The sequence below is a fragment of the Perca fluviatilis genome, chromosome 14 (genome assembly GCF_010015445.1).
Source record: "Perca fluviatilis chromosome 14, GENO_Pfluv_1.0, whole genome shotgun sequence".
Taxonomy (NCBI): domain Eukaryota; kingdom Metazoa; phylum Chordata; class Actinopteri; order Perciformes; family Percidae; genus Perca; species Perca fluviatilis.
Window position 1 is genome coordinate 22,143,097 of NC_053125.1, and position 23,832 is coordinate 22,166,928.

General features: G+C 39.5%; 2 protein-coding genes and 1 long non-coding RNA gene across 12 annotated transcripts in view; 2 read left to right on the plus strand and 1 right to left on the minus strand.

The window, feature by feature from the left end:
• Positions 1-1,909: 1,909 nt before the first annotated feature.
• LOC120572457 lies at positions 1,910-2,388 on the plus strand. The gene is made up of 2 exons (XR_005641451.1): positions 1,910-2,049; positions 2,127-2,388. It is a non-coding gene; the product is annotated as an uncharacterized LOC120572457 (long non-coding RNA).
• Positions 2,389-4,572: 2,184 nt separating this feature from the next.
• On the plus strand, positions 4,573-9,948 carry leap2 (liver-expressed antimicrobial peptide 2). The gene is made up of 3 exons (XM_039821772.1): positions 4,573-4,906; positions 5,664-5,839; positions 7,691-9,948. The coding sequence occupies exons 1-3, from the start codon at positions 4,829-4,831 to the stop codon at positions 7,743-7,745; spliced, it is 309 nt and encodes a 102-aa protein (XP_039677706.1). The 5' UTR covers positions 4,573-4,828; the 3' UTR covers positions 7,746-9,948.
• Positions 9,949-21,138: 11,190 nt separating this feature from the next.
• The window catches only part of phka1a (phosphorylase kinase, alpha 1a (muscle)), a 35,815-nt gene continuing 33,121 nt past the window's right edge, over positions 21,139-23,832 (minus strand). For all 10 annotated transcript variants that reach the window (XM_039822662.1, XM_039822661.1, XM_039822660.1 and 7 more), the window contains one exon: positions 21,139-23,372. In XM_039822662.1, coding sequence (XP_039678596.1) covers positions 23,199-23,372 — 174 coding nt within the window. In that variant the 3' untranslated portion in view covers positions 21,139-23,198. The remainder of the gene's footprint in view (positions 23,373-23,832) is intronic.

A 23,832-nucleotide genomic window follows, 5' to 3' on the forward strand; every position in this document is an offset into this window, starting at 1 on the left:
GACACCCCCGTCAATGCAGTGATCAGTGACGATTCTTTCCGACCAATCAGCAGCCTGCAGGTTTTCACGTCACCTTTTCGGCTCGCCTCAGCTCGCTTGGAACCTCGACTGAGGTGGTACTAAAAAAAAGTACCTGTTAGCAGGTACCAGGTACTTTTTTTCGTAATGGAAAACCAAAAAAGGCGAGTAGAGTCGAGGCGAGTCGAGCAGGTACCATGTAATGGAAAAGCGCCATTAGTGTCCAAGTGTGATGTTTCCTTTCCACGTTTGTTGTTTTCCTAAACCCAACCAGTTCTTCTTTTCCTAAACCCAACCCGTGCGTGACGTTCCTAAACCCAACCGTAGCCTTGCGATAACACGTAGCCTCGCGATAACACGCCACGTGGCTTTAGAAAGTGCCACGTGGCGTGTATTAAACGCTGTGATGTTGCAGACTGCCGCCCGCTCTATAGAGTGTAGACATACAGGCTTATAGCTCAAAATGCGTACGGATAACACACCACTTGGCTTTAGGAAAGTGGCGTGTATGTTTACGCGAAGTCATGATATCACGTTGGTCACATAAACAAGTCAACGTCAAATTTTGATTTGGAAATTTTTCCTATGAGAGTTACTCAGTGACGCATGAACCCAAAAAAGTTACTCAAATGAAACTACCGGATGATCATTGCTGCTTCCACGCTGTGTGGGCCCGTAGAGAAGGCACACTAGAGACCTCAACTGGCCGATCCTGCTACATCTGGTTTAGCGCTCCTCTAACTTGAATAGGGATTAAATGATTCAATTGGGTAGCTCTTCTAGACTTTCCAAATATGGTCGTACCGTATTGATCAAATTTTGATAATGAAACGAATCATTTTACGGGGATTGTGACGCTCGAAAAAACGTATCCACTGATTTACAGACGTCTCTTTGGCTATGCATGGTTTTTTTGGTCCCATGGCATCACGTGACAGACACGTAAGTTGTAATTGCATTGTTTGGCGACTATGTCAAATTGGCATCAAAGCCTGCTGCACTTCCTGGGGGCCTGGTTAGAATACGTCAAGAGCCATTGTTATCCGGGACTAAATACGTGTCCCTCCCAACGTAATTGAGAATGCAGTTTTGTTGAATGGGAACGTAATTTTAAGGAGATGTTTTAGATTTTCCAGATTAAGCTTCACTTAAAATCTTTTCAATTTAACTGAAAATGTGTTTTGTCCACAGTGTTTGTCCCTTGAACTATTTAAACCAGTTGCAGAAGTCCAACACTGTGCATCTGTCCTGCATTAGCACAGCATCACAATCATGGAAAAAAAACGCATTTAATTGCTTGTCCTCTTCTCTGAAAGCCTTCTCTATCTCTACAGTTTCACTTCTGCAGCTGCTCAGCCTGTCAGGCACAATCTGATGAGTCATGCTCAGTGATAATATATGATGCAGATGTTCTGGGTTTATGTAGTGCAGGATTCCTGTCAGTCTCCTGTCCCTCTGGAGGACGTTTCTGTGATGAACAAGCTTACAGGAATCAGCGAAGGAATTTTCCATTACATCCATTCGTGATCCTCTGCTCTGCTGAGTGTTTAAACATACTTCTGGCCCTTTGGATAAAAAACTTCTTTGTCGTTTCCAGGCTGACCTAAATTGCCCTTTAACAAAAATGCAGCAGTTTGGATAAAAACTGGCTATGGGAACATTACTGTTGCTGTAACATTGCCATAACAGATGGACAGAAAGATCTTCAGCTCTCTTGGTATCTATTGTTATGACGTTCTGCTGCCTCATAACATCATATTATATTTCTGGTATATGCTGTTTACATATAGTCTATTCTCGCTGCTATCAATCATATCATACAGTATCACTTTACCGTCGTGAATGTCACTTTAACTTGTCATTTCAACCTATCTGTCATGATGTCATCATGGCAGCCTGTGCTGATTGCTGTGGGCGTGGCTCAGCTGGCAGGTGGCTCCAGGTGAAGCTCATTCCCTCATCAACCTCCTGCAGTATTTAAGGCTGGCTCTGTGAGCCACTCGTCGCCAGATCGTACAGTCTACAAGCGTGGTATAGTGGCAATCCTAGTTCCCTGTATTTTCTGTGTTCTTGCTTGTGTGGCTAACTTAGTTTTCTGTTTGTCTCAGGTTGCAGCCTGCCTTGCTCGTTCGCTCGGTAGCCTACCTGCTTGCTCCTCACACCTGCCCCTCTCTCTCTACGGATTGGACTCAATTGTTTGGACTCTGGAGGAGGCCTACCACATGGTCACCCCCACCACGTCACGGGGCACGCTCTGGAGAGCACATAGCACCCACCACTCACCACTGGATTCCCTCGACACAACTTCCCCTTTTTTGCCACCAGCACGTTTATTGTATATATTTCACGCATTAAAACATTTACCTTTTACTTTTTGTGTTGGCCGTCTGCTTTTGGGTCCCTCCTCCTGTGTCGTTCCTTAACACTATCACTTACCACCTAACCTTTTAATTGCTTGTTTACAGTTACTTTACTTTTACTCTTTTACATATTTGTATATACCTCTTGTTTTTATTTGATCTATTCTTTTTCTTTTCGTTTTTCTTTTGTACTTTTACTTCTCTATTCGTTTCTGTCCAAGTCCAATTCTGTTTTTAAAATTTTTAAGACACATCCTGCAAAAATGTTGCCACTCTCAATTTCACCTTTGTCTTACTAACAAAGGTTAGTTTGTTGAGATTCAGTCACGTGCACGCAATCACGTACTGTTTTTTAGCACTGGAAGAAGTCCTCAGATCTTTAACTTAACTTAGTCAAAGTAGTTATACAAAAGTCTAAAAATACTGTCTATTAAAAAGTAGAAGTCCAAAAACATTATCATTAAAATATGCCTAATATGCTTAAAGTATTCATTTTGCAGAATGGCCCATTTCAGAATATTTCAATTTTCATTGTACTGTATTTATTGATGCATTAATGTGTTTACCACTTTAATGCTGCAGCTATTGGGACTTTAGCGTATTCAGCGTATCCCCCAGAGTTAGATAAGTCCATACATACCCTTCTCATCTCTGTGCGTGTTGTAACTCTGTCTGACGCACACACCGCTAGCCTAGCTTAGCACAGATTCTTGGTAGGACCGGCTCCATCTTGCCTACTGCTAAAGTAGACAAAATAACGCCAACATTTTCCTATTTACATGTTGTGATTTGTATAGTCACAGCGTGTACAAATAACAACGTCCCATGAGACACAGACATCTTCTAACCGTATACAAACTGGGAACTATATTCTCAGAAGGCGAAGCACTGCTACTTGGGCGGAGTGATTATTACTCCAACTCTGAGGAACTCCAGGCAAACTCTCTGCTCCTCACCACGGGGCTTCTCAGGTGTTGCGAGCAAATCACTCCGCCCAAGTAGCAGAAGTAGCAGTGCTTCGCCTTCTGAAAATAGTCTATATCCACAAGCTTATAGTTCCCAGTATGTATTCGGTTAGAAGATGGCTGTGTCTCATGTGACCTTGTTATTTGTACACGCTGTGACTGTACAAATCACAACATGTAAATAGGAACATTACGTTATTTTATCACTTATTGGGAGCAGTAGGCTAGATGGAGCCGGTTACCTCCAGGATCTGTGCTAAGCTAGGCTAGCGGTGGGTGCGTCAGACAGAGTTACGACACGCACAGAGATGAGAAGGGTATGTATGGACTTATCTAACTCTGGGGGATACGGTGAATAAGCTAAAGTCCCAATAAGTCAGCGTGTTCCTTTAAACTGTTGGGTAGTTTAATTTATAATAATAAATCACATTTTATTTGTAAATAATATTTTGTATTAATCTAAATCTGTAAAGTAAAATATTTGCCCTGAATTGTAGTGGAGTAGAAGTAATAGTAACATAAAATGAGAATACAAGTACCTCAAAATTGTCCTTGCCGAGTGCAGCTCGATAGATCACACGTATAATTAGGAAAAGCCACAACCTATTGGTTCTCCACTGAGCCAAACCAAGACCAAGGCCTCAGGACTGGACTTTAGCTTCATATTCTGATATATGGAGCACACCTATATAAGTCACATGCCGGCGTTGCATGTGTAGTGTGTAACTGCTTATGTAAACCACACAACCACACCTTAAATCCTGTCTACATTGTTTGAGTGAGATGGTAAGATTGTGTCAGATCAAGGACATCGGTAGTCAAAGATAACCTGCAGCACACACACTCTGCAGATTGATAAAGCCTTATCTTTCTGCAGGTTCAGTGACACACACATGCGGGGACCTCTTCGCCTCTTTAAACCCTTTTTTTTCCCAGCTGGGTCTCTCTGTCGCAGATAACTTATTGTTACGATCATGTATGCGGCGTTTTGGTCGACCTGGGCTCACGTTATCTGAACGTCAACGTGTAAAGTGTGTTAGATGACCACTTTAAAACACTAAAATGGCATTATGTAAAAAAGTTTTTACATAATGTCACATTCGAGCCAAAAAAATAGATAACAAGAGAGAGCAGGGTAGACGACACAGCATGGACTGTGACTCTTTCTCCCTCCCTCTGGCTTCCTCTCCCCTGGGATCATGGCCTGTCTGTATAAAGGAGAGCCCAGCCTTCTTTGCCGGTGTCACAGCTGAGTTCGCTGAGTCAGGCTGACTTGAAGAGACTAGCGAGAACCTGCTCCACACAACCTTCAGACTCACTACTTGGACTCAAGAAGCTACATTAAAGCTGAGCTGGTTGAGTCCTCCAGAAGGTGTCAGATATCAGGGAACGTAGCTGGTCGAGATCAACTTTACTCAAGACTGAAGAGCCTTGGTCTTACTGGCAAACGACCGGAAACCGTTGATTTTTGTGAAGAGCGTAAAGATGCAGGAGAAAGGCTTCTTCACCCAAAGGAAAGCGGCAGTGGCACTGTGCATTGTGCTGCTAATGCTGGCTCAGCAGGTGAGTGCATTGTCCTGACTTCACGAATTCCGGATAAATGTGCCTGGTGTTAAATCAAAGGATGGATTTTCTTCTCTCTTGTTAGCACGAACCAGAATTCAGTCTTCTTTTGAGTGTTTGCAATATTAGAAACACATGTTCTACACTGTACATTTATTTTAATAAAAATGGATCCAGATGAAAGTAAAAGGCAAAGAGCTGAAAGGGTGCTTTAAAATCTAGACACTAACCCTAACTGAGAAAATGCAAATTAAATAGGGCGTTTCATCATTTTATCGTGTTTCATGCCAAAAAAAAACTAGGGTAATTAATAAAGAAAATAAAAAAGTACTAGTACTACAATTGTACAATTGCAATGTACAAATATCAAGGTATAAATGTTCTATTAATGTTCACAGTTTGATGACCGATAAAAAAGTGCTTTTATTTGAGTATGAAAATGTAAGTCTTTACCTTGGCAGATTAATCTTAAATCAAGGTCTACGTGGAGTATTTGGTCAAAAGTGCAAATATTGATTTGTACTGCTTTGCTGACTGTAAGTTGACTTACATCGTGTGCATCTAAATTTAGTCTGTACACTGTTAAAAACATTTTAAAATGAATGGCCTGCACACGTGAATTACGTACAAGAATGACCGTAATAAATCAATCAGTACTTTAATTAATGCACTGTCCCTGGTTTTCCCTTTGTTTGGTTTCTTTCTAATAAATATTTCTGTACCTTTGTGTGTCCGTCTGTTTGTGTTGTAATACCAGGTGTGTGCAGGTCCGTTGGTCCCACAGGTCCAGTCCAGTGCTGACCGGAAGGCAGACTCAAGCGGCCAAACTCTGAGGAGGACAGCTCGGATGACCCCGCTGTGGAGGATCATGAATAGTAAACCATTTGGAGCTTACTGCCAGAACAACTACGAATGCTCCACAGGACTCTGCAGGTAACTGACAAGCAAAAAAAAGCACAAAATACCCCACTGAAGTAAAGGTTTGAGGGAACTGTACTTAAGTGGAGGTAAAGTTTTTGGTGTAAGAAGAGTCAATGTAAAGAAACTGATCATTTAGGTTGCTGTCATTGTATATAATGTAAAACCACAGCTGCATCACAGCTAATCATCGCAATATGATTCCTTGTCAGTATGTTAAGTAGCCAAACAATTAGGTTTCGGAAGTCATGTCCTTTTTCAGTTTTCAACAAACATCATGCTAAATGTAGCCTGCGGCACGTTGATGATTATTTTAATTAATGATTTATTATTATTCGGGTTGTAAATCACAAGTTTTATCACGATACGATATTATATTGACTCTTTGGACAACGATAAGATGCTGATATCCGTCACGATACGATTTTGATTCGATTCAATCCAGAGGCCTGCGATCGATGTGAGACGAAATCTATGCCCATTTAACAGAGTTACATTTAAATAGCAATTCAAAAAAAAGCAACTGAAATTTGATTTAATTCCATTTCGGAGCTCTTCCAGACATTTAAATGAAAAACAAACTATTATTTTGAATAGAAAGAATAAATAAATGGGAATATAAATTAAAGACGCATCTTACAGACGATATGTATCGATATTTTCACTTTGCATTGGATTGTGGATCATTGACTACGTTTACATGCAGCCAATAACCCGTTCAAAACCGGAATATTAGCAATAACCCGGTCGCGCACGGCCATGTAAACACCGGCAAAAACCCGAATATGCTACCTGGGTTACCCCTTTTCTAACCCGAAAGTTTGGTCATGTAAACGCGTATCGGCATATCCCATCAAAAGGAACATTGATTTGTGTTCTGCGCATGTTCTATTCGCAAGGAATCTTGGTCTTTTGAGTAGAGGAACTTCTTGTATGTGCCAGAAAACATAGTTATAATAATAATTATATACTATAATAATATAGTTATATATATATATGTCAATGCAGAAAACTTGTGCGCAGTATACCGGAAGTAAACAAGAAGTAGAGGTAAACATGGCGAGACGCAACACAGCACCACACTTTTGGAGCGAGGAGGAAACCAATTTCTTCATTAGTGTGGTGAAAACCATGAATATAATGTCTTTTGTTGACGGCAGAAAGTACCGAGATAGTGAGATTTATAAGAAGGTGAACGAAAAGTTATTGCGTCTTAAGGTTGTCTGTAGGATACGTCCAGACGCTAACCGTGCGTCGCCGTTTACGTCGGGATATTGCCAATTGATTACAAATTCCATGTAGGAGTAACTCTCTCTGCTCACGCATGTAAACGGGTTATTCCGAATGTTTCAGAAACCCTGAATAGTGACCTTAACCCGACCATAACCCGAAAATTTACAGCTTGTAAACGTAGTCATTGATTCGATATATCGATATCGATATATCGATTCTTTTGACTCACATTTACTTCCCTTCAGTTTTACATAAAAACAACTAAACTACGTTATTAGAAACATGCTTAGAAATACTGAAACAATGAATAGCAAACAGGTAAGCTAATCAGAAAATATCCAAATCTAAATTTTTTTACTAAATATACAGTAGCCTACATCACTCAAACAATCCATCAAAGTTAGGACATATTGCAATGTATAACACATATGAAACGTTTGGTTACTTTTCACTTTTTCACTTTTTTTCTGGGAAACTTCTATGGAAGTTGTTAGGAAATAACAGACCCCTAAAAAACCACTTACTGCCAACTTGTCTTTTAACTTGGAGATAGTTCATAGAATTTATTGAGAACAATGAACCTTGTCTCACAGATTTTTCTCGGTCTTTATAACTTTCTCATCATCTCTTTAGGGCGGGACACTGCTCTACCACCCACCGCTCCCCCTCAGAGCCTGTGAACTACTAGATGGCCCAGGAGACACAACCGGTGCGTTTACATGAATGTGGCGGCCATAATCCTTATGAAAGGTTCTCATTACTTGGATCATCCACTTATCCAGGCTTTATTATTATTTTTAAATCCGTTTTATATTTATATGTGCCAATACGTTGCTGATAATATCTAAATGTTTATATGAATTTACACTGCAGGTAGTAGATACATCCAAGAAAAGGCATGTCAGGGAAGAAATAAAGACTAAAATTTGAAATATCACTCAAATGAAAATATTGCAGGAGGAGAGTTTTGAAAGTGCAAAACATGGAAGAAGGGAGTAATTTAGCCTTGCATACTTGATGTTTTTCATGATGTGATCATCAACAATGGTGCAAACAACTAAAACGTAACGTTAGCCTACTTGTTTCACACTGATATGGAGCTCAAAGCTGAGACTTAGTGATTCAAAATGAAATCAAAAGTACCATTTCATCCCGCTAGTTACTGTGGCTGTACCTTCACAAATTATATACCGTAATCAAGTCTGACGTCTGCATAACTTGATAACAAGGCTCTACTGGCGACAGCTCATTGTTTTCATGATAGTATGACGCCTTGTTATCAGACATTGAAGCCCAGATGTCACTAGCGTGCTAACACGCTAATCGCGATTAGCATCACAACTTTTGAAGTCGTACAGTATTAAAACTACACAACCACTTATTTAGCTTCTAGATTACAATAAGTCATCAGACAGGTGGGGTTACTCTTTGTTAACCGACATTATACACATATTATTTAATTCTCTACCAACATCAAGTTTTTTCACATAGCTAACGTCAAGCTAACGTTAGCTGAGTGTGCTTTAAATCTGACTAGCCTGTAGCATGTAGGCTAGCTCATCCGGTGGTACTCTGTAACTTGGCTAAAACTTGATTGAAAAGAAAAGCAAGAGTACTTACAATAAAAACTTGATTCAAGAAAACAGCAAGAGTAGCCTAAGTCTTGAGTAGAATTCGTCTAGACAAACAGAACCCGAAAAAAAGAAACTGCACTGGTAACAAAAACCAGTTTAAACTGTCAGTAAAAGAAAGTCGTCACAGCATGTTTGTCCTGATTTGTTATTAATTCCTGCTTCTGTTATAGCAACAATTGGTTATCTTAAACACAAAAATCTTTAAATATGACACATATTTAACAGTCACTCATAAATTATGACATATATTATATTATATCTATTGCTAACAGCAGGAACATCATCAATCTGAATCATTCGTATTAATCAACAGGCCTTAGAAATCTCCAACAGGCATACAAATGCACTTGTTATCCACCTAAACATCTAAACATAATTTAACTGACTTGCTGGATCACAGTCAACTGTCAGAGGCAAAAAGTGTTCAAAAGAGGAAAAGGATTGATAAAGCAAAGTAGGAAAAAGGGCATGAAAGGGGAAACAAAAAGGGAGGAGATAAGATAAAGCAGAAGCATCAGACGTTACAAAATATTGATGCAATTTCGATTTCAACATCCTTGTGTTTTTTGTTCTAGTTTTATCTTTAGAGCGTTATTTTTAAGAAGGCAGAGCTTCTTGTCAAAGTTAGTGATGGCAACATTATTCATAACATGTAATGCATGCATACTGATTTGGTGTAATGCAATGATTCTCATATTTCTTTTCATAATTTATTTTATTCTCAGTTTCCAAATTATAATTTTTTTTAAATGTACCAATTTACATCATTTTATGTATGTATTTCTTTATTTTGTTTTTTAAATATATTTGTTTATGTTATTTTTATGGTTTGTTTTAGAATAATCAATCACACTAACTGGATTTTGTTCAACTTTTTCAGTGGGAACTTTTAGATATCTACTTCAGTCAATCTTAAATGTGTAGGCTAACCAATTTAACAAATATCTTGGCCAAGTGTACAAATATTAGCAACAGATTCATAATAACGAGCTGCACAGCTTTGTTTTGTTTTGCACATCCATCTCTTCAAATTAATAAGCGACCGTGGATTTCGCTTCAACTCGCCTGCATAGTTTACTTCATGCACAGAGCAGGTGGTTGCTGATATTTTGTACACTCATCATGTTTGAGAAATGTTTTACTAGGATTGCACTTTTAAACCCAAATTATCTTTGTACTGTGTACTATCTACTGTACTGTATAACTTACATGTAGAAGGCTGGAGAAAAGTGAAATAAAGCATTTGAAAAAATTCAATGCATTTGTTACTATTGTGTCACAAACATATTGTTTCTTTTTCAGACTTAGTTATTTCCTAAAACAGCTGGGCATTATTGAGCAAACATTACTCAAATAGGTGGAAATAGTGGATTTATAGGGGACTATTTTCAGATGCAGATTAATACATGTGTCTCTTTTGTGAATAAAAGAAGAGTATTTATATTTAATTTGATTTCCAATTTTTATATGAAATGAATCAATTCAGAGTGCTGCAGGAATACCCGGAAATGAATTAGCATTTTGCACTTCCGGTTGCCTTGTCTCGATGTCAATGGGTTTTTTAATGGGTTTTTGGTTAGATGCCTGAAATAAGGACTGTGGTTAACTTTTCACTTCTGGCTATTTAAAAAATATTAAAAGGGCTGTTCATTTGAAAAGATTACCATGCTGAACAAAATGTGTAAGAATCATAAACCTATGTTGGCCACAGAGTTTATTTTCTGCAATAATCCAAAATTCAATAGAAAAAACCCACTGGCTTTTTGTTAAGGGGAACCAGGGTGATGCTAACTTTCAGGTTGACCTACACAAATATGCCATCCCGGGCGCCCGGGTAGCTCAGTTGGTAGAGTGTGCGCCCATATGTAGAGGTTTATTCTTCGACGCTCAGGGTTTGAATCCGACCTGCAGCAATTTCCTGTATGCCTTCCCCCTCTGTCGCCCCTTTCATATCTAAGCTGTCCCAGTGATAAAAGGTGGAAATGCCCCCAAAAAAAAAACTGCAGCCCTCTAGTAGTAACAGAGCAGATATTACAGCAAACTTAAAAACATTTTGCTTCATTAGCTGTTGCTATTTTGATGATCGCCTGGTTCCTAAATTAGGTTCACCTATAAAATACCACCAACTCTGCCACCGTCTGCAATTTCTTTTTCTTTTCTCAGTGATTCAATGAGTGAAGTAAAAATGAGTTTCAAAAGTATAAATGAAATGTCTTTTCAGCATGGTTATTAATCTGGATTAATGTTTTATTTGTAAATAATGCGAGAAGATAATCACATAAGTTTACAGTGATTTGATAAAATAAATCATATATTACCACCATTCTCACATACCCTATAAACAGGAAGAATAGTACAGTTAAGGAAATAAAACACATTGAAAAAAAGTCCTATGTAAAATTAATTGGAATTTAGAGTTTGTTGTTACTTACTTACATCTGAAATAATTTATTGACTTCTGATTGATCTTCTGCTCTTTTATTAACATGACCCCATTTCAGTATATCCCCCTAATCTTTAGTGATTAAACTATTTCAAGGAAAACGTCTGTTTTTTACTCAAACTTACACACAATGACCTGGACTTGAACTTTTAATGCCGCATACTGTACACCTCTGTTGATCATGTTGTCCTCACAGCACCTATGGATTTGAAACAAATAAGCCTTCCTTGCATTGATTTCTGGAAATGCAGGAGTTGGGAATTTTAGCACAAAAACTACCTGGAAATGTATAACGATATAAATATGCACAGCAGATCTCCTGGATGTTCACGTTGTGTGAATGATGTGTTGATTCGGGCTTGGCTGCAGCAAACACCAGCACTAATCTGAAACTAATTTAATACATCTGGACTCATGCACTCTGACTCATCTGCTTTCACACTCAGTGTTGCATTTTTCATGAGCTAACTCGAGCCTGAATCTGCTGTCAGTGTTCAAAAGTCAAACAGCTGTTGGCGTTCAGATGTTTAGTCTTTCACAACGACAGAGATGAGCCAAGTGTGTGAGAGTTTCCAACCTCATATGAGAATGTGCAGAGTCATCAGAAATGTATGTGCATGTGTGTGTGGTTTGTGTGTTTTATGTATGTACATTCGAGTTATCTGTGCATGTGTCTACATGTCAGAGATTTCCTGAGACAAAATTAAATCACAGTACATGAAGTATATTAATTAAACATTTCAGTTCATGTTTCAGCGAAAAGAGGAGGCGTGATCTGGCGCAAACGTTCCCTGGTGCTATTTTGCAGTTTCAGAAAACAATTCCGCCACAGACCAGGAAAAACCTGATCTAAAGTCAGTGGTGCTAGTCTAAAGTCAGTGGCGCGTTATTCAGATGCTATTTTAGGGGCGCATGCTTGTCCATAATGTGCACAACGCGCATACACTTTGCTTCTCTCATCTACATGGATGCAGCAGTTCCCATTTTTGCAAACCATACATAATTACAAGGAAAAGAATTACTGAAAATGGCTTCAGGTGTTTGGATAGGTCAGGAGGCACTTTACAGTACAGTCCTCAAAAAGTCGCAGCATTCTTTATGGCTTGTTGGGTTTTACACAACATTTCCATGAATCATGGATGTGTTGATGACACAAATGAGGAAATATTAGAGGACTTAAGGAGACGTGATGTTGAACTACGGTGGGATTGGACACTCCGGCGGGATCTGGTCCGGGAGTAATGCGCGATGCGCTCCTGGTGGAGCGGGTGGACGGAGTTGGAGTGGGGGGAAGAGGAAGGGGCACAACAGGTGCAGGTGGTGCGTTTGGAGGCCCACGCTCCATGGCTGCAGCAATCCTCTCCAGACTTGAGGAGATGCGCCCGAGAGGCCGCAGCAACATCGCCACCCGGCCAAGACGGGCATTTATTACTTTGCCGCATCTCGGACAGCTCCCGCTGGCGTGCGCCAGGCAAATCTGCCGTCATAATAGCAATCCACCATGGAACAAGCGCGCCTGCTCTTAAAGGGAATGTGAGATGACGCTCTGATTGGTTTATTGCACGTTACGCCCAAGCCACACCTAGCTACTTCAGACCAACACATTTTAGATTTGCATCGGGCGCAAGAGTCATTTATCTTGCCGCTATAACAGCAACAGCGCCTGAGATCCGCCAACAAAGCTACTTGCGTTTCACGTCTGATAGGCCTACTTGCTTTTCAGATCGTTAAAATAGGGCCCTATATCTATTAAGTCGTCTTAAATAAAAAAATTTAAAATGTGGGGATAGGGATAGAAATGAGCACTTATAACTATATGGCGAAAATGGAAGTTTATGTGTTTTCCACTTAGTTTCAATGAAGCAAAATCTTAATGCTATGGCATACAATGATATTTTAGACAATATGCGGAAAGGCGACAACAAGACAATCCCAGGATCACATATCACATCAAAATCCATCTTTTCAGGCTTGAAGTAGACCTTCCTCCACAGCGCTGCAGAGGAGGGTCTGGCTAGTGCACACAGCATTCCAAGATGGGAGAAAAACATGCTCTGGTTTATTGGCATTTCTTTAAACCAGTTAGAATCGTCTTGGGCGGTGCTAAGCGCCGGACGGAGCAACGATGCCTCTGCAAAATAGTCTCGGGAAGGAACTTTGTTTGGAACATTGTTTTAGTTGTGCAATGGAAAACTCTGATTAAACAGATAGTCTAGCTAGCTGTCTGGATTTACCCTGCAGAGAGCTGCAGTTAACCATAGTCCTCAGAAATCCACCAGAGTTTAAAATGACAACACAAAGAAAACGGAAGGTGAGGGACATCCGGCCAAAAATGGGTCACTGAAGCAATCCCCTAAATGAATCGTTGTCGATATAGACTAGACTTCAAGTAACGCATTTGTCTCTGAACAACAGCGGACCCAACCAACCGGCGAAGAACAATCAGCTACAGCCGCGTGTGACGGCTGCAACTGTTCATTCAAAACAACAATGGCGGACATTATTTATAGATGATTAATCCAATCACATGCCAGGTACTTATTGAAAATGCATGCCCTTTCCCAATCCGTTTTCAATGATGGCTTCTCAGATGGTTGTGTGTTATTAACAAACCATCTGGCGCATCAGGTAAGTGTTCAAGAGCTTTAAGTCGTACTGTGAAAACAACATGGAAGCTACAAAAATATGTGTTGTATTTAATTGCTCAGAGCGTTTATACAACACGTTGATTGCTGTGTCCAGTAGGCCTTTGCGTGTCAACGAAGAGCAAAGGAAACGGATCAGGTAAGGTAATGGAATATAACCAGGAATTTATTTTTTCCATTATTATGACACCACATGAATGCAGTACAAATGCCCTATCTCCTGTGATTTGGATCCGCTCCAAAAATTGATGGATTCTTCCATGGCCCATGCGACACCCTTCCACCAAGTTTCACAAAAATCAGGCAAGTAGTTTTCCGTAATTCTGCTGACAGACAAACAGACAAACTGAGGCGACAACATAACCTCCTTGGCAGAGGTCCCTAACCTGACCATAATATTGCTATGCACGGAGACTGTAGAAAGAGAGAATTTGAAAAAGATTGGCATTGGACATATGCTGGAGTTTTCCGGCTTTCCAGTCTGGCATTAGGGTTAAAAGAACTTGACTGACCTCAAGCCCATCCAACCCTTTTGGGACAAATCAGAAGCCTTGTTGCTACACATAGGTTTTGTTCCTCAGTAATGATCCCTGCAGCAGAAATATGTAGAAAGCCTAAGAGTTGGAAGCTGTTATAGCAGTGGATTAACGCCCATTGGTGTAGTGTTGAGGTATCCACATACTTTTGGCCATATAATGTACACTACCCAAGCATGCACACTGGGAGTAATTAGACCACCTAACACATTCAAACCAGGGCAACAATACTGTCACCTGGTGTCAGATCAGTGGTGTTTAAAAAATTTGTTTACTGTTCCTTCACATTGTGAAAAGTTCATGCGACCTAATGCTGAACTATTGGCAGCTTCCTCCACATCACTATCTATCAATCTCTGTCTGGGCAGGAGTCATCTGGCCTTGCACATAGTGTTCTACATACAAGCTTTACTAGCCAACATTTCCCTGTGTGTCAAAAGTTTTTCAGTTGACATATTGTGATTGGGGACAGTGGCCAGACAGCAACAGACACGGGCAGGTTGGCTGTCATTGAAAAAGGGATTTTTACACAAAATCTATCATTTTGTATATATTTTTGAGGGTTTAAGTACAGCTGATCCAGAATCTACAGTATGTACATACTTTCAAAATGTCATTACGAAATAGCTCAAGCTTTTCTCTGCTTTCATGTCTGTTTTGGAAAACTTCCGAAAACCTCCAGGCCTCTGCTAGATCTGCATATGATTTTTATTTTTTTATTTTAGGAGAGTACAATTACAGGCTACAATTTACTTTTATTTACTTAAAATTGACAACTGTTCCTGCTTCATTGAGCCAACATGCAGCTGGTCTGTGGCCTCTCTTCCTCAGCTGTAACTGCAGACACTGTTCAAACATACAGTACAGACAATGCAATGTGTGTTGCAATTGACCTAACCAATGCATTCATTTAGATATTTTGACCTGAACTTTTACCTGAACTTTTAAAGTAGCATTGGGTTTTGGTTGGCTGATAATGAGTAAACAAAAGTCAGCCATGCTAAAAGGCTTGTGAAGCTGCAACACATTAAATTACTCTCTTTCCCAAACATTAACATATATCCATAAGCTTCAAGTAAGTAAGTAACATATATAACATTTATATACTGTAGCACTTTTAAAAACACACAGTTACAAAGTGCTTCACACACATGTACAATACATATAAGGAAATAAATAAAAAGAAACATGTAAATAATACAAATTAAGTTTAGAATAAAGCATAATTGGGGTGTAGCACTTTACAGAAAGGCTGTTAAGCCCTGCTATGCCCTAAACAGCTACAACTGTTATTTCTAGTCATAGTTTCATTGTCTTTTTTGTTACTATAATTACCACTGTTCATCATACCCCCAACCGGCACCGGCAGATGTCCACACACCAAGAGCCTGGGTCTGTCCGAGGTTTCTGCCTAAAAGGAAGTTTTCCTCACCACTGTTGCAAAAAATGCTTGCTTTTGGGGGAATTTTTGGAATTGTTGGAGCTTTATAAATTATAGAGTGTGGTCTAGATCTACTCTATCTGTAAAGTGTCTTGAGATAACTCTTGTTATGATTTGATACTATAAATAAAATTGAATTGAACTGAAGTATAAAGGTGGGTTTTTAAAAGACGCTTAAAACTATCCAGAGATTCAGCAGACCTAACAGACAGAGGAAGACGACTCCAGAGGGTTGGAGCTAAAATGGCAAAGGCATGATCACCTTTGGTTTTGTAGCTGGAGCGAGGAATGGATAAAAGACTGTGTTGAGGATCTGAGTGGGCGTGTAGTGGAGTGAGGAACAATGACCTCAGAAATGTAATGTAATGGAAAGGTCATGTAATGCTTTGAAGGTTATCAACACAATCTTATATTGTATTCTGAATTTTACTGGAAGCACATGAAGGGATGCAAGGATAGATGTGATGTGAAACCGGTGACTTGTTCTGGTTAATAATCTGGCAGCTGCATTTTGTACAAGTTGTAGACGACGTAGAGCAGCGTGACTGAGGCATGAGTAGAGGGAGTTACAGTAATCAATATGAGAGAAAATGAATTTAGGAATTAATAGTTCCAGATCTGAAGGTGACAACATACATCGAATTTTTGCAATGTTTCGTAACTGAAGAAAACTAGACTGGATAAGCTTAAGGCCATTTTATAGTCCTGCGCAGGCTCCACGCAGAGCTTTCGCCGTAGCCTACGTAAGTGGCCTGATGTTTATACTTGTGCGCTGGTGTGTGCGTCGAGCCGGCATGTGTGTGTGTGGGGACTGGGGAGTGTGTGGTAAAACGAGGGAGAAGTGAGAGAGTGACGGCGATTAGCTTTGGAGCGAGTAGCGACTCTAGAGTCATAGTGAGAGAAACAAAGTGTCTCTCCTGTGCTTTCTGACCATGGTGGGAGATCTATAGCAGGAAAAGTTAACCCTCTCCTTGATCTCATGTTGTTTATGGAGAAGGAGAACCAGGAAATGAGTCAGGGGAAATGCAACGCTACCAAGCCACGGCCAAGTGACGTGCGTCGCTGCGACGTGTAGTTACATTTTTCGAAAGGTGCACATGAGGGTACCGTGTAGGGTCCGACGTAGACGCAGAGGGGTCTGCGGGGGTACGCCGTCAATTCAACGCACAACTATAAAACGGCCTTAAGTGACATGATGGTCAAAAGACATACAGTATGTTTATCAAAGGTGATAACAATTCTTAGCAGTGGGTTAGATATAAGATTGAAATGGGGTGATATATTGATCAACAGCAGTGACAAAGTTTTCAGGTCCAACTAAAATAATTTCTGTTTTATCCGGGTTTAGGTGGAGGAAATTGAGAGTCATCCAGTCCTTGGTTGCATCATGTCATGTAGAGAAGAAAGTTGGTTATTAGGTGTGGCAGAGAAATAAATCTGGTTATCATCTGCATAATGATGTAACACATCCTGAAAACGGCTGAACAGATGACCCAGAGGAAGCATGTATAATGAGAAGAGGATTGGACCAAGGACTGATCCCTGAGGGACTCCACACTCAAGGATCGCTGAAAGAGGACAAATGATAATTTAAACACACATTAAAATATCTGTTTGATAGATAAGAACGGACTATGTTTTTGGCGGAAGACTGATTAAAATGTATCGCATATGTTAGTAAGTAACAGAACATGATAATCTCTAAAGCTCCTCAAAGGAAAGTAAATAACAATGGCAATCTTATAAGTTTCACTTTTCTGTGTCAGTGTATTAAACTTATTATCTACACCACTATAAGGGCCCGGGGAATAAATAAAATCCAGAAAAATGTTTTTACATACATCATGTATGTGATTCGTATTCAACATTACCCTAAAGTCTAAATAAAAAAAAGACAATTAGTTTAACAGGTACCTGTAGATGAAGCTGTCAATGTTAAGTAGGCCTACTCCATGTCTAAATAAGGCTTAACGTTAGCAAGCGCTCAGTGCTAACAATTTCATTAGCGATTATCATCAACATAAAAGTTATGTTTACCTCATGCTACAGAGGAAACTTACACAATCAAGGTAAATATGAAATGTAAGTATTTAAGCTTTGTATTCACAATCATACCTGCAAACTCAGAAGGGCTGAAAAAGGGGACACGTCATCACCCACCCCCTGGGTCTCGGACACCCCCCAAAAATAAAAACTCTTCGGATCTACACGATTCACGTGGATGACATTTTCCCATTCAAAACGGCGATTTTTGCCGAAAAGCAACAAGTTTGCAGGTATGCACAATAGTTTCAGAAGGGATAGTGGAGGAAAACAAGATATCCCATGAAATTCTTGGTACAGGCAAGTCAAAAACTGCAACAGGTTAAAAAATACACGTGCTCCCAAACAGGTCAAACTGTAGTGCTAAATTAAGTAATGATCACCAAAGTCATAAATGTTTCTGCCAAGCTTCATTGATGTTTTGTCTGCTGCAGCACCAGCATGCCAAAAACTGCTTTAAACACATATGGGTTCACTTATTGATCATATAATTAACTGTGCAAGCCTAATTGATAACTGAAACCGAGTGATTAAATAAAATGTCTTGAGAAATCTTTTTTATTGAACTGGCATTGGTAGATTTATGACACGGTTCTGCTGACTGCTGCAAACTGGGTCATATGTTTTACATTTGAATTTTTTTTTTTTGACTCAACAACTGAAGACTTTTTGTTCTACTTTAACTGTATTTGACCAGGCAGTTTATGTGTGTGTGTGTGTGTTTGTGTGTGAGTGTGTGTGCGAATGATCAGCATCAGAAGTCTATATTTCCAGGCCAACACAGAGTCTGTGTTTGCTTTTTTACATAACCCAGGTCATGTATTTTAGTCTCTGGTTAACATCAGTCAACTTTGAATTCTAAACACCATGCTTGCAAATTTAACGTGGTATATAATCACTTTTTCTGAGTGAATATTAAATATTCTGAATATTTTCTCATTTGAAGCAGTTCTTTTATATAGATTTTTCATGTACTCTGAGAACATAACTCGTTACTACTTATTTCTCATGAATTAGCTTGCATTTTTAGCAGTGCTAGCTCTTTTCAATTATAAATCATCACAAACTTTATCCAATTGTAGGATTAACTCATATAACTTTAGTGATCCCCAGATTTTTCCTCTAGCGCCATTATCACGTCAATATTTAAATCTTTTGTGGTTTATCACAATACTAGCAAAACTAATTATCTTCCCACCAGCCTAAGCTGTACTCTGTGTTTAGGGGCTTGGAAATACTTGTAACTACAAAAGGGGGGCCCTACAGAAAAAGTTTTGAAAGCTCTGTTTTAAGCATATCTGAAATTATTTGACATTTCATGTCGGGAGATAAGTCTAGTCTCTGACCCCTCTGCTGATACTCAAACATGCACAGTCACAGTCAAAGGGAAATCCAATAAAGCTTCAAGGAGACCATATGTGTTAAGGCTCTGACATACACCAACCCGACGGCCGACCGTCAGCAGAAAAGGCAGTCGGACTGACTGCCTCCCCGAGTTGGTCAAAAAAGTGCCTCGGAACACACCGAAGCAATGCCAACTCGCGTGTGCGCGCGAGACGTAATACTTCTCCATAACAGCAGGCACCGCTAATCTGTATTGTCGCCCCAAAAAATTTAAACTGGCAGCTGATTGATAGTTCACGAAACTTATTTCTGAAAACATTTTAAGCGAGAAATAGGCCATGCAGTTGCTGAATCTGTCTTTATATCAGATCGACAAAGGTCAGTTTAAAATTTTTTTGTCAGATTTTGAGATGTGTTCGGCAGGCTCATCCCACTCGTCATTTCCGGGTTAGCGCTACACCAATCAGATTGGTCATTGAGTCCGACTGCCTGCCTTCCGAGCCAGCATGTCAGGTCGGCCAAAATGAAGGCCGACGGCTCCTCCGACTGACAACGGCACGGAACACACCGAACAGACTCGAGTCACTGACCTCGCCAGACTGTCCGACGGCCGATAATCGGATTGGTGCGTCAGGACCATTAAAAGGCAACTATAGAACTGTAATATCCAGTTTTTCGGGCTTTAAGTAACATTCCTATTTGGTTTCAAACTTTGCTTTGGGCACTCAAGTTGAAAAGAAGCTCCATAGTCAAACTATTTTTAAATTTAACAGATTTCTCCAGAGAATAAATAAGATTGCTCTTTTTTTCTTTTCTTTTTTTTAATGCCAGCTGGTTATATTTTGTTTTCCGATTAACTTTTGGGATGGCCTGAAGAAAATTGTGATATCAAATACAAGTTGCTATGTTTTTATTATTATAAGGCCTTACATTTCTGCTTTGCTTGTTATAGGTGGTATTACAGTCTGCTATAAAATAAAGGTAAAACAGGCCTACTTGGGGATTTCCCCTCTATCCCATTAGCCTACTTTTGCTCCACAAAAGCCTTCAACCTGTAGCTTTACCCTGTAGTTGGAAAACAGAAGCAACTAACAAAGATAAGAGAAGAATAAACATTACAGTCCTGGCCAGTAATCTGGATAATGGCAGTAGCCAAAGAAAGATAGGAGAACAGCAAATATAATACTTGGATGGACTTCAGATTTAAATATATACCACATGATATTACAGAAAGTCAGTTTTGTTTAAAAAATACAAACTGTCAAAATAAACCTTGAATCTGGCTATAAAGTGTTTTTGGAAATGCAACAGAAAGCAACAGCATATCTCTCACTGACTCTGCTATGATACAAGCTGTTCATACATATCGGATAAAATGTTGAGAATTGCTCTGACCCTGAGCCATTAACTTATGACACTGTAAAAACAAAAAACAAGAAGCTGTGCACATGTAGCACCACCTACTGGATGCCATCACTTCGTCATTGTGACTGCAGTTACGGTCTGACCTCCTTTAATGAAAGCTTCAGTTTAGAGAAGGGGTTGGAGACGTCATTGTTACTTGATTATTAAATTGTTTTTTTGAGTTCTGAAGAGGTTTAAAAAAAATAAACAAAATAAATAGGTGATTACGGTTAGTTTATTTATTTTTAAGATAAATGAACAAGTACTATACAGTATGTTAACATCCAACAAAGATAAAAAAAAACAAAAAAACGCATAAACCTTTAAACGTTTCGAAAAACCGAGGAAAAGAGAGCGAGGGAGACAGTTAAACGCTCCAGAAAAAGCTAGTAGGTGAACCTTAAATGGGGACCACACCCTGAGGAAGGCTCAAGCCGACACGCGTTGCTGTATTTGTAATGTCTTGCCCTATTTATTAAAGGCCTTTTTAAATCACTTTTTGTAACCAACCTTGAGTGCCTGGACATGATTTTTTTTATGACTTTCTTGGTCATAATTCTTCTTTGGGATAACAAATGCTCAGAAACAATGTGTTTTCTCACTTTTATTACAGAATTACTTTCAAAAACAAGAAAAACATCCATCCGTGGCTCAGCAGATACAGTTATATAGTAACATAGAAACCAATGCCTTCTTTCTTTTCAGGGTTTAGTCTTATGTAGAGAAGGGACCCACACATTCCGCCATGATTGCTTGTTTTTCACATGGAGTGTGGCACTCACATCTTCCGATATCACAAAATAACTGATCGATCGGTCGTTTATTGAAAACAAGAGGCATTATTTTTCTCAAAATGCACTAGACACTATCCTTCAAACTGTTGTGCAGCACACACTTAAAGGTGAAATGTAAAATATGAGTAAATGGCTTTAAGTTTTGCTGCAAATAACCAACAACAAAATTACAGTTCTGCAGATTAAAGTAAATTAAGGCCTTTCCCTTCTTGAAAGGACAGAAACCTGAATTGCACTTACTAAGCTGACTTAGAAATCACTGCATTCAAACCAAGTACACTGCATGCTGAAAACACTTGATTTCCACAATAAAAGTTATTTTATGTGTTAAAAAACATGGTGGTTTTAATTACTACACAATCTTTAAAGTTGCTTCTTTATTTTTTGCATATTTAAAAATAAAACAGCATTCCTATAGTTTCAATCACACACATACATTTACAAGTGCAACAATGTTAAGGCATTCAAGAAATCTCCCAAACAGTACTCTTTAAGACACCTCTATTTTATCATTTAGGAGCTATAAAATAAATAGTCTGTAGATAATCTCTAAATATTTGTCATTATTTTATACATCATACAGTATGTAGGATTGGAGGTAAAGTGAGTTTTAGGTAATAATTAGGCAAGGTAATACATTTGATTAGATGAGATTTTGTTAAATTTACTGGTAAAGTCGCTAATGGTTTGTTTGTTTGTATCCAAAGTTATGGATGAGCTCATAAATGATAAGATTCGGTAAAAACGCATGAAAACTATGTGTATTCTGGCTGAAAGTTCACATAAGTCAGTGATTACTCTGCTGCAAAAAAAATAACTGACGTGCGTTATGAAGCTCATATCACATTGATTTCCACTGATAAAATGAATACAATCAACGGTTTTCTCAAAAGAAATTCTTAAATTAGAAAACTGCATGAGTAGTGGATGGAAATTGACCTTTGCCAATTTAAGAAGTCTGGTGGTATTCTATATCTACAGTATATCAAAAGACGGATAAGCTAATGTTAGGGCTGGCTGGTTAGCTAGCTAGCTTATCCGTCTCTGAAGCTAGCACTGCTGCTGTTCACCAGTCGGCTGTTCGGCTCATTTTCTGTAACCAACGTAGCATTAAAACATGGTGGAATACTCAAGCTAGCTAAGAAACTTGCCAGCTATCCCCATGGACGTATTATAAGAAGGTTGTCCCTGAAAAACCATGGATGTATTGTGATAAACAGCATATTCACCATTGTTTCGGCTGCTTTTCTGCCACCACAATGAATGCGCAATTGCAGTGACGTACACTCCAAATTGGTCTAATGTTCTTCAAAAACTATTTAAAAAAAACCCAGTTATGAGCCACAGTTGTTCTGGGTGACATGTTCCTTCATGAAAATGAACATGGGCCTTGTAGTTCTCACTAGAGATACTCACTAGAGCACCACGTGTGTATTAATGCCACAGTGCCTGCAGTGTTTTAAGGAATTTCTGAACCCCCTTTTCCCCAAATAAAATGATATACCTGTGACCTTTGCAGAGGCGAAGAGTGGGTTGCCATGGAGACAAGGACGCCGAAAAACACTGGGGACTAAACCTGTGTTGATGCCCCGTCAACACAAAGTTTTTATCTAAAAACATATATCACAGATCATCAGCAGATTTTCACATTAAGCCTATAAATAAAACATACTGTAACATGCGTCTTTCTATTACACTCTGCACTAACACACATAGTGACAATATACATATTTATGTACTGTTAATGTTATTGTTACTTTAATGTGAAAACTGTTGCAAATTTTAGCTTCATTTTAGCTTTAACTTCATTTGCTACCGAGTGGTTTCACCCCTGCTCTGGTTTTGTGGGACGTGCTCTCACTGCACCGCACACGCCTCGCTGGGCAGGAAGTCCTGCACGTACGCCGCCACGGCCTTGGTGAGGTAGGTCATGCTCCCAAAGCGGCCACTCGGGGCGCTGTCGTACAGCAGCCTGCACACTCCGGTGGACGGGTCCCGCTCCAGGAAGTGCTCCTCTGCTCCCAGGTCTCTCTAGAGGAGGGAGGAAGAACAATATCTTGGTAGCGTCCGAAAATGCATACGCTGCACTACATACTCAATATGTAGACCATCGTTCAACATACTTCGGTGTCAATAAACAGTAGATCTTTTCGGACGCACTGAGCTGTAATTTTCAACGTCACTTCCTGGGAGCCTCCTTGCCGTTGGAGACGCGTAACCATGCTGCTCTAATGGCATCGCCAGATAATTCTTAAATTGTTGAAAAAGGTAAAAAACTAGAAATGTCACAGGTGACAACATCACAGATTTAAATATGTAGAAATGTAAATTAGAGCGTTCTTGACGTTACAGAGCTGCCTTGGTTGCTGTCCGTTTGTCTGTTATGAACGTTGTGCTACCGCATTGCATTGTGGGGTACTTTCGCCGGCCTAGTGTCCAGTGTTTGCATACTGTAATACATTTGTATTTCACTGGAAATAGTATGCAATTC

Bases quoted from the DNA above. Each gene is read 5' to 3' on its own strand.
- leap2 (XM_039821772.1), top strand. From the start codon at position 4,829: ATGCAGGAGAAAGGCTTCTTCACCCAAAGGAAAGCGGCAGTGGCACTG. The intron at 4,907-5,663 runs GTGAGTGCATTG...TTGTAATACCAG, and splicing joins TGCTAATGCTGGCTCAGCAG to GTGTGTGCAGGTCCGTTGGT. The intron at 5,840-7,690 runs GTAACTGACAAG...TCATCTCTTTAG, and splicing joins TGCTCCACAGGACTCTGCAG to GGCGGGACACTGCTCTACCA.